This window comes from Temnothorax longispinosus, chromosome 10 (genome assembly GCF_030848805.1).
Source record: "Temnothorax longispinosus isolate EJ_2023e chromosome 10, Tlon_JGU_v1, whole genome shotgun sequence".
Classification (NCBI taxonomy): Eukaryota; Metazoa; Arthropoda; class Insecta; order Hymenoptera; family Formicidae; genus Temnothorax; species Temnothorax longispinosus.
Window position 1 is genome coordinate 12,519,875 of NC_092367.1, and position 16,231 is coordinate 12,536,105.

At 32.5% G+C, this 16,231-nt stretch overlaps 1 protein-coding gene and 2 long non-coding RNA genes across 7 annotated transcripts in view; 2 read left to right on the top strand and 1 right to left on the bottom strand.

Annotated features, from left to right (window-relative positions):
• Nucleotides 1-5,685, bottom strand: part of LOC139820117 (uncharacterized) — a 45,376-nt gene extending 39,691 nt beyond the window's left edge. The window contains exons 1-2 of the long non-coding RNA XR_011733902.1: nucleotides 5,599-5,685; nucleotides 5,457-5,505 (exon numbers count right to left, since the gene is read on the bottom strand). This is a non-coding gene — a long non-coding RNA (uncharacterized lncRNA). The remainder of the gene's footprint in view (nucleotides 1-5,456; nucleotides 5,506-5,598) is intronic.
• LOC139820107 (uncharacterized) overlaps nucleotides 1-16,231 on the top strand; it is a 77,880-nt gene that overhangs the window by 53,504 nt on the left and 8,145 nt on the right. For 3 of the 5 annotated variants that reach the window (XM_071790098.1, XM_071790097.1, XM_071790096.1), the window contains exon 2: nucleotides 11,480-11,598. In XM_071790098.1, the coding sequence (XP_071646199.1) occupies nucleotides 11,480-11,598 (119 nt within the window). Of the gene's footprint in view, nucleotides 1-5,825; nucleotides 7,944-11,479; nucleotides 11,599-15,183; nucleotides 15,852-16,231 lie in introns of those variants that run through there. The other 2 variants (XM_071790099.1, XM_071790100.1) reach the window with 2 other exon arrangements.
• On the top strand, nucleotides 12,949-15,379 carry LOC139820118 (uncharacterized). The gene is made up of 3 exons (XR_011733903.1): nucleotides 12,949-13,398; nucleotides 14,648-14,770; nucleotides 15,363-15,379. It is a non-coding gene; the product is annotated as an uncharacterized lncRNA (long non-coding RNA).

The window sequence follows — 16,231 nt, forward strand, 5'->3', positions numbered from 1 at the left end:
TGGAGCTTTCATGTATATACAAATATTTAAAAAAATTGGAGTACTATTGCAATAGTATATTTTTGAGACGAAATCAAGTCAAAAAATCCTGTACCACTTCTTCCTCCGACAAACAATTGTCGAGATATCGTAAGCTAAATATTGAAAAAGTTACCAAGTTTTCCTTGAATATCTGAAAAAGTACTAGGCAAATAGAAAAATGTTTCAGACAAAAGTTGTTCAAATTAATTAGTAGAAAAAGATGGTACAATAAAAAAATTGCAATTTTCATTAAAGAAAATCAAGTTGGGTCTTATTGGATCTAAAGTGGGCGCCGGACCCAAAAGAATGACCGTAAAAATAGCCCCTTTTTTCACTTTTGAATTTAGACTTCTACTTGGTACTAAATGATAGTCTAATGAGGCATGAATCCTCAGAAAGTTTTAGATTGAGTCGGGTTTTTATTTTCAAGATATGGAGGGTCAAAGTTGGTGATCTCACCAACTTGCGTATTCGCTGTCATGCGTACCGCCATCCTAGGACTGTGTTCGAGAAGCACACTATCAGCGCTATTATGTCAATCTATCCTCGTTTTATCTAATGAACGATGCAGATGGAGCGACTAACACTGATAGTGCGCTCTCCGAACACAGCCTAGATCGTTGAATATCGGACGCGTCTTATTTAAATAAGAACCTAGCTTACACTTACATAAAAGTTTCTGAAAATGAAACGGTTTTAAATGATTATGAAGTGATATGCAGAAAAATGAGTGATCCTGTAAAAAAATTGAAAAAAAATGTTAGACAAAATAGGTTCCGAATGAGTGCACAAATTAATGTAACCGTATATCTTTTTCACATTTATACTAACATATATTTGCGTATACCTGTAAATAATCACATAACAGCGAACGAATACGTTTTTTGAACCTATTATTATGTAAGTTTCCATTTCAACGTTTTAAAACAGCGAATACGCAAGTTGGTGAAATCACCAACTTTGACCCTCCATATCTTGAAAATAAAAAGCCGGCTCAATCTAAAACTTTGTAAGGATTCATGCCTCATTATAGACTATCATTTAGTACCAAGTAGAAGTCTAAATTCAAGGGTGAAAAAAGGGGCTATTTTTGGCCTGTTTTTGCGGTCACTCTTTAGTCAGCTCATCTGATGCCCCCCCCCCCCCAAACCATACAACTTTTGTCTAAAACATTTTTCAATAAAATCATTGGTTCCCGAGATATTACGGTATATACGAAAGTTAAAATGGGACATTCTATATATTAAATATTCTTGAATTCTTGATATTCTCGCAATTTATGCTTTCCACCGTCTTGGATCATTATTTATTTATTTATTTATGTATAAGCGGGATTCAGAGAGCTTTCTTTAGTATACATAGTATAATTTTAATTATAACATCAGCAAGAGATCAGATGCAGAGATTGCAGAGTAAAGTACTGAAAAGAAAAATACTTTACAACTTACATTATAAAACAGATAAGATCTAACAAAGACAGTAAAGTATTGATCGTTTAAAAAAGTTAAGTCAGTTAAGAGATGTTTGAAAAAAGTCCACGCTATCGGAGAATTCGTTCGTCAGTAAGCACATCCTATTCAGGGGTTTAAATGTATCATAGGAAGTACGATGCGATTATCATGATACAATTTGAAACTTTTTTCTATATTCATATTATTAGCACTTTTTATTAAAGAACCTTGCCTATTTTTATATAGGTTTTGGGCCTCTCGTGTTTAGTAACGAGACTTGGCTAAAATGAAAGATTATTGTTAGACGATCGATATATTCTATATAGACATATTCTATATAGACATATATTCTCTATATTCATATTCGATATATTCTATATAGACATAATCCTCTAAGGGTCGGTTTGACCATCTCCGATTAGTTTAATCAGCCGATTAAGCCAACCATGATTGGTCAAACTGCTTAACGACAAATGCGATTGGTCAGTTCCAATGGATAATCGGCCGATTAAACTAATCGGAGATGGTGAAAGCGGTCCTAAGTCAACGCCATTCAGAGATACACTCTTTGAAACATTAGAAAAATGTACTAAACGGAATTCTTTTATTCGATTTCTCAGTAGCTACGACATCTCCGTATAATAACAGTATATGTATAGTAACAGGTAATATGAACTACTTTGAAATACTATGGCATACTTATATATACCATAATACTTATACAGGATGTTCAAAAAGTCCCGGAATGGCGAAATATATCTCGAAAAATATAAGTTTTATAAAATAATTTTTCAGAAACTACAATAGTTGTAGGGTTTAAAAAGGTCTATTTACCAGCCTTGTGAGTTTGGCTTTGGGTGGCGTCGCCAAGTTCAAGTCAAGGTCACTTTAAATTTTTTAAATGGGATTTTCTATTTTTTATTGTATATACTAGACACCACAGACGCGCGCTTCGCGCGCGCTATTTAGCTTTAACATTATGCAATTATTATTACACTATTAACTTCTTGATACACACAACTGTCAAAATATACGATGACAGCTGCAAATGAAGTAAGCGTAGCGAGAGAACCAATTGGCATCGCGGAAAAGCGGCAACAAAAAACCGAGATATGCGAGTATCGACTTAACATGCCTTTTTTTTAGAAAAAAAGGATTCTTATAGCTCTTCTCGAGACCTATTCAAAACATTATAATTTTATCTGCTTTTTATGATAAGATATCCATGACTGTAGTTATCGTATTCTACCTATGTACGAAGAAGGGGGTAGGAGGTGATATGTGTACGGATGGGATAAGTGGAAGTAATATATGGTGGGCAAATAATATTTTTGTTTCATTAAAATCTTCAGATGAAAAAACTTAACTTCTTAAGCGATTTGCAGCTTCCGGCAGCCTTTTCAGCAATAAATATCACATTTTCCATAATCTATTATACCCGATCTATTAATTGATATGCGACTCATTACTAGATACGAGGGGCCCAAAATGGGTAAGGTTGTTGTTTTTATACCTAAATATTTATTTTTATCTAAAATTTCATCAATGAAAACCAATTCGCCTAATTTTCTAGTCAAAATACAACCTCAAACCATTAAACCTCCGCCATCGTGTTTCATGGTTGGTCTCAAATTTTTTATTTTTAATTCTTCGTTTACTTTATCATTTTTAATCAAATCCAAGAATATTAAATTTGTTTTTATCGGCAAATCTAACATCATTCTCTCTCCAGGCTTGCTTTTTAGAAATAAATTCCTTGACGAAAATTAATCTTTTTTTACAATTCGCCTTATTTATGAATGGCTTTTTACGAGCAATTCTACCGTTGTAATCATTTTTTTTTAATGCTCGACGAACTGTATCAGGATGTACTTTCTTGCCAGTCTCTTCAAATAATTCTGTAGTCAACGTTGGAGCACTTAATTCAGGATTTTTTTTATTTTTCTAATCATTTTACGCTTATCCTATGAGTAGTAATTTTGGACGTCCTTTCTGAAGTATTGATTCAATGCGATCTTCAAGAACACATCTTTTTATAATGTCTGCTACCATGCTTTTACTCAGAATTAGTAACTTACCGATTTCTCGGTACGATTTGCCTTTTTCATAATGTTATGTTAAATAACAAGCTGCCAATCAAACGAAATATTTTCACCTTTAAGTCTCAGGGTGAAGTCCCATGGAGCCAGCGTATGGCGTACCGGCGTATGGCGTGTAGCTTGTATGGCTTCTGTAGCTTGGCTAATCATAGGCTTTACGTTCGTTTTCGTTACGCCAGCACAAACATCGGCTGTCCCAGCGTATTTAAGCAGCGTAATGATTAATAAGCCAATCACAGTGTTGTTTTACAAAGCTTATTTTCAAAATGGATGCTCAAGAGGTCTTATGATTGGCTTATTGATCATTACGCCGGCGTAAATACGTCCCATGGGACAGCCGATGAAATTTTCAGCGCAATTTTTAACACATACATTCATACATGAAGCAATATTCCATATGCGTGTACGTGGGTGTGTATCATTGTAGCATAAACGCTTCAAAAACTAGCGTAACATCTGTGCTGGCGTAACGAAAACGAGCGTAAAGCCTGTGATTAGTCAAGCTTCTTGACGCGTCGGTACGCCGTATGCTGGCTCCATGGAACTTCACCCTCATTAGCGTTAATTATTAATTCATGTAGTCTGTAGGAATGCTTAAGTGAAACTGACTCACATCGAAATTTAAACTACACATTTCGTGTTTACAAACAAGCTTAGGAAATAATCTAACCGATTTCCCAGAATCATTAATTAAGCATAATCTTATTTACTCTTTAATATGTTTAAAACTGTATTAATTAAATAAATAAATAAATAAATAAATTTTAAGTTTCTGTTAAGTTTCTAACAATTATATAATGAGTGTTTTTTTAATTTAAAAAAACCATGCAATCTTTATTCTAACAAAAACTATGTTTAAAAAGTAATGATGTCTCAAAAATCATGATGTCCGAATATTAATGCGAGTAACTGTATGTATTAAGTGTATAAATGTATACTTTTTACTATTATATAAAATCAGAACGAAATGCACTAACATTTTGAACGAGATAGTCTTCTCCACACTATTCATTTCACTGATACCAATTTTTCTTACGTCTTATATTGCCATGCTTGCAACAAGATGCTAAAAATATTAATGACGCAATTATTTTTAAAATAGAATAGCTATATCATTTGCGTGCTATAATTATTAATGTTTTCTATCACCGGAATCGTGTTTTCCTGATATATAATGACTCATCTTTTTTTTTATTATATTCCGTTAATTGGACGAAGAGGAAAAAATAAGAGAGATATTATCAGAAACCGGTTATTATCAGACGTTTGTGGTTTTATCCAGCTCGTAAATGTTACTCTCAACGTTTAGTACGAGAGGAAGTGTCTGCACGATATGTACATTTGATTGTGCGGATGGACTAAGTATATTTCTAAATACCTCCTTCAAGAAGATTTGCCATTTTTCGCTCTTGTGTTCCGTCGTTTCATCTTTTGTTATAAGTCCCACAATAATCGATAAAGAAGAGGATACTTTTCTTAACTTCATCGACGAATGACAATCGGCAGGTAGTTTCAAAGGGAAATTTATTTTAAGGGTTTCCTTTCGAAGGCAAGAACTACCTGCCTTTGAAACTACCTTTTTTTGCATCAAGTGCAAGAAAGAAGAGGAAAAAGTGATATAAAAGAACTCTAAACATGTTCAAACACGTTTTATAATGATGTTTAAAAAAACATCGTTCTTCTTCCTTCAAATATGGCCGTTAGTCCCTCCGGGTCTAAGTTGGTCAATAAAAAAAACATAACGAGAGAGCTTGAGTCGCCAGTGAATAATTAAAAATTAATAGAGGTATAATGTTCGACCCAACTGGCCAAGTTTCATTGCTCAAAACAACGCTACGTTTCGACCGTAGATTTCGGTCTTTTTCAATTAATCGTATGTACTCACAAATAATGATTGGTCAGACGTAATGTCCAAACTATGTCGAATCTAAAAACTAAGCAACACAGTTGAGAGCTCCGCAATAAATATAAAAGAATATAAAAAATATAAAAAAAGAATGTACATAATTATATAAACCTGAACTTACATATTTGTGCGTTGAAATTAAAACGATAGAATACTTGTTAACTAACTATACTTGTTAACTAAAACAAACTTGACAATATGAGACAGACCCGTGCCGTCAATAACAAACTATGTCGTGGAGAGGGAACCTTCGCCACTTCCCTCTCCACGATATAGTTTGTTATTGACGGCACGGGTCTGTCTCATATTAGGCCTGTTCTTTTTAGCTGAACTTCTTGCACAGTTTATCTTTTCTTTTTTTCTCTCCACGAGAAAAGAAAAAGAGGAAAGATGAACCGTGCAACAATTTTCAGTCAAAAAGAACAGGCCTGTGGTCAAGTTTGTTAGTTTGAAATTTGCCACCGCACGGCTCTAACACAACGAATTATGTCGTTTAAGGTATTCCTTTCACGGAGGAGCGTATTTTGTAGGCGCTTAAGCAGGGCCTCAGCAAACTCTTGTATATTGCATTAAACTCATATAAAATCAAGTTATAATTGATTATTACGTTTAATTATAAGAAAAAAGTGAAAATATTATGTATTTAGAAATTTTTCATTTTTCGGTAAATTTTACTGTCAGAACAATATGGCAATGCTGCTTTTCAGGGCGCCAATTGTAAAATGTGAAGTTGATGACAAAAGTATCAATGTAAGTGTCAACTTCATTAATCAAAGAATATTGTGACATTTTCTTTTTATCAAAGAGATATTTTATAATAATAATGAGTGATAAGAAACATAAAGTGAGGAGTAATGTGGGCAAAAATAAGGGACAATTTGTGAAAATAAAAGTGAAGCAGCGCACTCAAAATATTATCAATTTTACAAAGAAAAGATTCAATAAGGTAAGGTTACAGAAACGGTAATATTATTAATTAAATAACTGGAAGAACAAGATAATTGGCATTGTAACTGTAATTTATATTTTGGTAAAGGAGTCCGATTTTGCAAATTATCCAGTTTTTAATAGACGTCGACTTGTAGAAATTAAAATGCTTGCAGCTGAACTGTGGTGTACTGCTTGTGACATCTTATCTTTATCTTTATCTTTATCTTTATATTTTTATATTTATATTTTTGTTTATATTTGTATATTTTATTTATATTTTTTATGCGATATATATATATTTTTGGATTATTTTTCTTTTTTAAAACATAATAAATAGTTGATAATAAACCGTACGATGAACTGAAGTGTGACATAAGCGCACAGCTTGCAACGTTGCCAAATAATTCCTTGAAAGTCACCATTAAAAATATTCATCTATAAACCACATTTCAAGTCAACTTTTAACATAAATATTTTGTTTAAATATTCAGTGACTATATTTTTATCGGCACTATCGAAAGTATAGAGTTTAGCGAATATGTAGCGCAGTTAATATTTAATATCTTAAGATATTTGATAAACTTATTACATTGAAATGTGGAAAATATACTTTTTCGATAACGTCACATATAAATATCGAATTTTCAAAGTCATAATTCTTCTTTATATGTTCGGTAATGTGGTTTAATTTTTTCTGGCGTAAAGATATGCATTTTAACTTTCTTGTACCAAAAAATCAGTTAATTCTTAAGACTTTGGTGTCATGAAAGGAATACCTTAACAAGTATTCTATCGTTTTAATTTCAACGCACAAATATGTAAGTTCAGGTTTATATAATTATGTACATTTTTTAAAAATATTTTTTTATGTTCTTTTATATTTATTGCGGAGCTCTCAACTGTGTTGCTTAGTTTTTAGATTCGACATAGTTTGGACCTTATGTCTGACCAATCAATATTTGTGAGTACATACGCTTGAAAAGGACCGGAATCTACGGTCGAAACGTAGCGTTGTTTTGAGCAATAAAACTTGGCCAGTTGGGTCGAACATTATACCTCTATTAAAAAAAACATTGTTAAAAATAAGGAATTTAATATTACGTGTAATGTGTGAAATTTCGAAGGTATACAACTGATGTTAGATTTCACGGAGAAGAGAGACATATAAGCGTGACGAGAAATGCAAAGAATTTCGTTATCGTTAAGGATGATCTCATCTGTGCTGCGTTGTGCACGATGGATCTCAAGTTACATCACGTTGCAAATTCATGTCCAATGTGTCGTATAAAGCGCAAAACTATTTTGAGAAAATGTTCACGGGCGAAAGTTTAAATACAGAAAAGGATAAATTATTTGTTAATTCAGAAATCTGTAATACAGAAATAAGAAAAAAACATTTTAATAAAATCCCATTAAAAAAGATGGAAAATATATAGCAGACTCGGTTTGCTTACATACGATTCTTACGTATGAGAAGAATCTAAGAGCGTTTTCTTCCTTAAGGGGATATTCTGGTTTGAAAGGTCATAAAAAAAGGTATTTTTCAAGAATTTTTTGTAGTGAAAAAAGCGAATAATGCTAAACACGCTTTGCATGTTCTTTTATCCTTACTTTAAGAATATATTTTCATTTTCTAAGTAATAAAAACGCTCTTCTTTTTTATGTTATACCTATCCTGGTCACTAAGAGCTCGCAAAAAATGTATATGGACGAAGTAAATGATTCTAGCTGTTTTAGGTATTTGAAACGCAAACATTTTCTTATTCAGAAGAAGTGTGGCTATTGTCTGAACTACAATAAACATAAACATAAACATACGTTTATTCGTTTTCGGGTGTAGTTCCGAATGAGACCCCTGCTCCCGATGTGTAAAATTTTACACATAAGTTGTTTTTGATGTGAAGAATAAAAGTGCGCGTGGCGCGTGGTCCCATCAACTTCGGGAAATAAAGAAAAAAATTTTTTTGACAGCTCTTATCGACTAAAATTGATTTTATATGATATATATGTTACTGTAAAATTGATAAATTCGATAATTATATATAATTATCGGTTATTATGTATAATTTTCAACATACGGTGATAAATGATAAAATGATAAATTATAGCAAATTTATCAATTTTACCGGTAATTATAACTAAGACTTTTTGGTAAAGGTAATAAATCTCTCATTAATTTTGTTGTGGGTGGGAAAGTGTGAATCTATTGTATTCACGCATATATGTATACTTTTCCATCCACACAACAATTGGATTGGGTTAGATTAGTCTTTTTGGCGGTGGAGCCCCCCGCAAGGGGCGGACCTAACTGCCTCCACGCATGGCACGCATACACTTTCCGCATGAAACGAGATGCATGGGTTTACAACTTTCCATGCGTGGTCACGCATGTACTTTGCATAGGCACACTATTTGCTTTCCATTTACATCAAAACTCAGATAATTCTCACTTGTGACGTCATAACTCAATCAAATACACGTTTTGCATGCTGGCAAGTGAGATTCAACTGAGTTTTTATCCACAATCGAGACCATGTGCTTTAATGAATCTAATATACTCGAACATTAAAAGTGAGGCTATGGACCTGTATTATTATACGACAGCTTTGTCACCAAAATAAGCAGGTAAATACAAAATCATATCTTACCTGAGTATAAAATACTCACATAACTAAGTGACTCAGATCATTTGAGTGTAAATGGAAAGCAACTACTATGTGTTGAGTTTAACGGTAGTGGAGCCCTCCGGAGGGGGGCGGAACCTACTGCCTCTACGCATACACTTTAAACCTCCGCAGGGGATTTTTTTAATTTTGCCGAAGTTGGGACCACGAGTACTTTATTTCTCACATCGAAAACAACTTATGTGTAAAACTCTATAGATTGATCGGAAGCAGTGCCCAGCAGTGGTCATTCGGAACTATATATATATATCCTCTTTTTTTATATATATAAAATTATAAAATATACCAACAAAATTTTGAGGAAAAACTATAATATTTTTAATAAAATAAAGACCGCCATTTTGGACAAAATGGTGAAATATTGGTTTAGTTCTAATTAATAGACAATAGCACACCGGTTCTCCAAATAAGAAAATTTTTGGTTTTTGCGTTTCACATAGAATAGCTAGAATCATTTATACCGCTTAAATATGTTTTTTTGCTACCTGGGCTGCGTTCGAAAACTTCACTCGGATGCACACCAGCGTCGTTCTGTCCTTGTTGAACTTTTAGTAAAAAACAAAGATAGAATGACGCGCGGTGTGCACCCGAGTAAAGTTTTCGAACCCAGCCCTAGTAACCGGGATATACCTAACATAAAAAGAAGAGCATTTTTTTGTTACTCACAAGGGACATTCGGCAACTCGGAAATTCAAATAAATCTGAAACTTTGCATAATAATAGAGTAGGGGAGGACCAGAGACAAAAGTAACACGGGATCAACGTAACAAATAACGCGATTGCTAAAAAAATAATATTCATGTATTCATGATACGAATCTATCCGCTGTTATATAATGTCTTTTGAACCCTTCCCTCACCTCAGTAGTGCTCGAAGTTCTGTCATGAGAAGTTGTGTGTCTATTGTGTCGATGCCATAAAAATACGGTCAAAGTAAGAATTTCGTGTTTTCTTTCTCAATATTTCATTGGAAATTTGATTTACCTCCTTATTTATTGTTTTATAAATATATTATAAATAAGTCACTATTCCTTTAAGTATTTTGATACATATTTAGAGGTTAAGTTATTTTATAATAACAACGAATATTTGATTAATTGTGGCAAAAATATAAGTCGAGACAAAAGTAACAGTCTGTTTTACTTTTGTCCTGCGCATAAACCTGGTTAGGTTTTGCATTACATTCATTTTACGACTGTTTATTAACTGTCAGGGGAAATGGATAAAACTCGGAGTATTTTTAAAGTGTACTGAAGTGATCTGAAGTGTTATTTTGTGCAAATATCTTTTTATTTGGAAATACTATGCAAGAATTTCGTCATTAAATAAAGACAGCATCACCAGGGACCAGAGGAGCCTTAATTGCCGGTTTTACTGCCGTGCTAGATATTCGGCAAGCCTGTAAGACGCGCACTGAAATATTCCGCGACCTTTTCCGAAACGTTGAAATGCGATTTCATTACAATTTGCATATAATTTGCAATCTCTATTAGCATATCTAGCACTGCACGCTTCTGTCGTGAAGTTTATTTTTTCAGCTCCAATATAGAGAATATATAAAGTTTAATGACAAAAATCTATTCTATCTGGTAATGACAAATTTATTGATGCATGCTTGAATATATATGGAGTTCTTCTAGATAAATTTTGAGATGTATAGTGTAATATGGGTGCTTTTCTTGTATTCTGTAGAAATTATATATTAGGCGCTTAGTGTAATGTAAAGGCAAGAAAACACAGGACATATACAGGGCTGCGTTTCGATATTCCACTGTCAGCGACCAAAATCTATAGTTGAGTGCACGGTGCTCCAAACGCTTTTGGAAACATTTCATCCTTATTGTTTATCAAATGTTAAACAAGGACAAAATGAAGCTCTGAAGCGTTTGAAGCATCTAGTGGATGCACCCATATATTCACTTATGCAAATACAATATTAAGTGTTTGATGTGTGTTTGTGGGTGCGCGCGGCATTAATGACCACTATCATCTTTCTCTCTCGTACGTATATGTTCATTGATACAATATATATGCATTTAATAATACAATTCAATAATATGTATATGTGTAATATGTATATGTGTAAGTGTTAATGTTTATCATAATTGTATTTGCAAGAAGTGGTGATATAGAAAATTAGATATCTTTCAAAATTTTTTCTTTATTTTCTTATAATCAGCTTATTATCTTTTCTTAGTATTAGCTATAAGAAACGTTCCTCATTTAAATTTTTCATTAATTATTTAATTTAGATATAGATAATAATAACATATACTGTATAACAGGGGGTATTAATTTAGTTATATTAGTAATGTACCCATAGATTTAACCAGCAGTGTACATTGGAACGCGCGCTGGATTATGCTGAAATATCTGATGATTGTTTCAGCTGAAGGACAATCTACAGAAACTAGGACTATCAAAGCGGAAAATACGAAAAGGACTGGTACAGCTAGCAATCAAACCGTACGTGGTTCTTAGACGACTGTCAGTTTCCTTATCTTGCGAGTAAGTTTCTAATATCACTACGCGGACTGCAGATCATATTTATACTTAGTTATACTTCACTCAAACATCATTTATAACTGTTACTACGTTTACGCGAGCGTTACTTCTGTAGTAATTATAACTTATGATAATTCACCCGTTTACGCGGAGTAAATTATCGCAAGTTACTACAAAATCCCGTTTACGAGAAGAAAAATTCCGTTTACGCGAAGGAATTATCGTAAGTTACTAAAGAAATAACGCTCGCGTAAACGTAGTATGTATCAGCATTCAAATCAATTATTTATTACGCACAAGTAATATTCATTACATAAAGTAAGAATAAGAAAATCATTTTTGCTGCGAAATATGTGCTAACTTTGTTTCTTTTCCAAATCATAACAAAAAGTTGCTGCAATTGGTAAAAATATGTATAAAAGCGCTTGTCACATTGTTTGCAATCAATATATGAGTTAACCTTTAAACTGCTGGCATTTTTTCATTAAAATACTGTCCTTTTTCCGATAAATTTATCTATATAAATAACATATGGCTCAAAATGTCGATATTTGTTCGGAGCCACAAAAGTGGCTTGCGCGGGGAACACACGGTCAAATAAAAAAATTTTTTTCCTAAAAAATAGTGTATTCGATGTCGCTGATTCCAATTCTGAGCTTAGATTTGTGAAATTTCGAGCCTAAAGCCCCTTGCACAATGCTAGGCAATAGGCAATAGGAACAGGGAATAAAAATCAGAAATCATATGTATAAATGCAGAATAAACATAGTGACACAGGCAATAGACACAGAGTTTCCGTCACGTTGGAAATTCTGTGCCTATATTGCCTGTTGCCAACCAATCATAGTATTCGAATTTTTTAGGTTGTAATTGTAATTGTAACGATTTTTTGGTTATTTCCTGTTTCTATTGCCTTGTTGCCTGGCATTGTGCAAGGGGCTTAATGCAGTATTGACAACATGAATGAATATAAACGCATTGCTCATGCAGAGAACGCATTGCGTGGGTAGCGTAGCTCGTATGCTACAATACATACATGTACAGTCACCGGTAATGAATAGAACACAACTCAGTGTGTGTAGTAATATATTTAGTATTTATTAAATATCACAATAACTTATTATCACACTCAAGAGCCACAAAAATGGCTTTCCCGACAGTCTAAAGGTTAATAATTGAAAATTAATATAAATTGATATACATATATATATATATATATATATATATATATATATATATAATTTATATAATTTTATAACATTTTGTAAAATACCTTTTTCAAAGTACAGTATTTATAGCATAGCAATTTACAGTTTTTAAATTAAAATTTAGAGAGAAATATGAGTCAGGGATCATAAAAAACAGTTTTTTACAAATAGTTTTTCAAAGTTGGCATGACAACAAAATTTTGACATTACTAAAAAAAATACTCCAATATTTTTCACGTATGTAGAATATATCTCACTTTTCTCTCACTGTTTAATTTATTATACTATTATAGATATTATTATAGATATAACTTTTAACTCTCATGATTTCAAAAATAATAAGTGCTTTCAGATGCTTTTGAAATGCTTTCGAAGGGGTCCTTAGCTCTATGCGATGAGAGAACACTCTTACTACTTCTCTGTTTTTTTTTTTACTTCGTTTTGTGTTACTTTACCCCTCCCTTGCGTTTATGTCGGTCCCGCTGTGACCGCGACGCTCTCAAAGGCTACAAAACAAATACCGATAGTGTGGACGAAACCTTTGTACCGGCTAGACGTTCGCTTTTTCGTCGCATAATTGTCGCAGGATTAGCAAGTAAATATATAAATACTTTCTGCACGACAGTTAATATTCGAAATTGGTGCGATTAATAACGAGAAGATATTTTTAGTGACTGATGAGAGATATTCTAACGAATATTTTTCCATTGAAATTATTTAGCATTTAATTGTCTAATCGAATCCGGATTAGTCAATTTCGAATTTCAGAATGAGTGCCTACAGGATTTGAAATGTACTTATAAGTAGTTTCTATAAAGATAAAGAAAGTAAAGAATCGAATCTTTTACAAGTAGTATTTGAATGTTATGTTATTATAAAGAGATATATATTTGTGTATACCTATATGTTACAGCAAATGTGTTAAATTCAGTAAGTAAATATATACACTTACTAGTCAATGTGTATGCACATACATATTGATAATATAATACATAAGTATAGCAGAAAAATTATGTTAATTTATTACATTAATATATTACATTAATACATTTACTATCAGCCTAGTAGTATGCGTGAGCGCAGACTACGGGCACGTGGCTCACTGATGTACAGCCGGCTAAAAGACGGCATTGAGTGGATTGACTCTACTCAATAATTATTGGTTTATTAATCATTAGAGAAAAAAATGGCTCAGGACTTTTCAACTCAATTTTTGATAATGAATAACGCTATGTAGTTACTGGGCGGTCTTTAAGGAAACATCCTGTAGGCTGTATATGTGTGTTTATTGACATATTGACTAGTAAGTGTATACATTTACTAAATTAACATATTTACTATGACACATGTTATACATATTAAATTTCTAGTAAAGTACTCATAAAAGGTTTGAACATATTTCAGGTTCGAGTTCTGGAGTAATACTCTTGTTTTTTGAAGTATTTATAAAAGATTTGAACCCCCATTTCGCCTAGGTTCGAGTATACTTGAAATATTGCTTTTATTTTTCGAAGTAATCAGAGAGTTTAAAACTACGCTAATAAATTCGAATCTACTTGCAAGACACTTAATCCCATCACTACATTTCTCTAGTGGCACATTATTATTTGTTCATTATTATGCAGAGAGTAGCCATTGAGTTATGATAACTGAAAGTATCTATATGGGACGTTTAATAAAATAATAAATGTAAGATAGATCGCAATGTAAAATCGTAATATCGATATGTGATCTTTGTAATGTATGTTTACGTATGTTTATTTTAATTTTACTAGAATCTAAATTGTGCTTTCTAATTATGCTGCAACATCTGTACATATTCTGATTTTCTAATTATAACGAAGGGATCGAAGAGCAGGATTCTCGAGCAGTCTTTTTGTGATAAACGAGTCAGCATCGCAATTGTCAAAACTCCAGCAGAAAACGCAAAATGATCCGCCGACATCTCTTTTAGCATTTAAAATAAAGTACGTAATAAAATTGCTACAAAAAACCTTAGTTTGAGGAAATGAGAAAAAAATGCTCAGATATAATTATATATAAATATAATAATCGTATATAAAATATTATACATATATGATTATATGTAGAATATTATATAATTTAATCGCAATTTTAATTTTAGCTATTTTTTTAGCTATTTTTTAATTATTCTTTTTATTATTTTTCCTATATATACAAATAAAGATTATACAAGAGACAGAAAATACATGTAAAGATATTTTATGTGTAATTATGTACATTTTTATATAAAAAAATCTTTAGGAGTTTTATCTAGAATGGTAGATATTCGTACTAGTTATGAAGTACTTATAATGACCATGACTATAAGCTTTATTATTATTGAGAATTATTATTAAGAAAACACGAAATAATAATAATTAACAAGATGGAAAACACAGATATAATTAAATTTAAAAGACTACAAAAATAAATATAATGAATAGGATTAAAAAGCCAAAGAAACATTTTTTCTTATTCCTCTAAAAAAATTAGCTAGTCTTGAAGTCCAACAAATGTCAAATTTGTCGCGATAATACATAAATTTCGTTGTTTCAGCGATATTCGATTCCTTCGACGTACTACTATAAGCAGTGGAATAACATAGTACACGGCAATTGTGTTTTTCAGCCACATCTATTAATTTGCTTTGACGATGATCATTGTTTTCGCGTGTCGTGTTTGCAAATCCGACACTGGAATAAAAACAGATCCTGCGATGATACATTGACAAAAATTGCCGCACGAGAAAAGTGCTATATCCTATCATAGGACAAAACTGCGCGTTCCGTCGCAACATCCCGCCGTCTGTTTCACGACGAAATATACTTCGATGCGATACTCGCGAGAAGGTCCGGAGTCCGGATTTTCGTGAATGGTTCTCACCTTTTGACGTGGTCATGGAATATAAAACTTACGGGAAATCCGTAGTAACGATTCGGGATTGCTGATTGGAACATCCGAAACCAAACACGACGACATTATTAAAAAGAAGAGAACTAAGTCTCTAAAGCGGAGCATCGCTTCCGAGCATTTCTTTGCAAGCAGGTGATTTCGCGATATTTTTTTCGTTCGTCCCAGGACTTGTAATAATACGTATAATCGTCGATTGAGTGCAGCGTGTCTTGATCAGCGTTTCTACGTGAATACTGCAACAGTCGTAATTTCTAAAATGTTGATCAATGTGTTTCTAAATCAATGTGTATAAGTGTCTGCTCTGAAACAGAGGAATCTTTTTTTTTTATTTAATAATTAGTATTATTAACTTAATGTGTGTGTGTAATATTAATAAATAATAATAAGTTTATCGCAATGTGTACAAGGAACAAAAGATTATATGTATTCTGAGTAAACAAAGTATAAGTAGTACACGTAAATGAGACACCAACAATACTATTGCTATTTAATTAAATAGTATTAATTAGCAC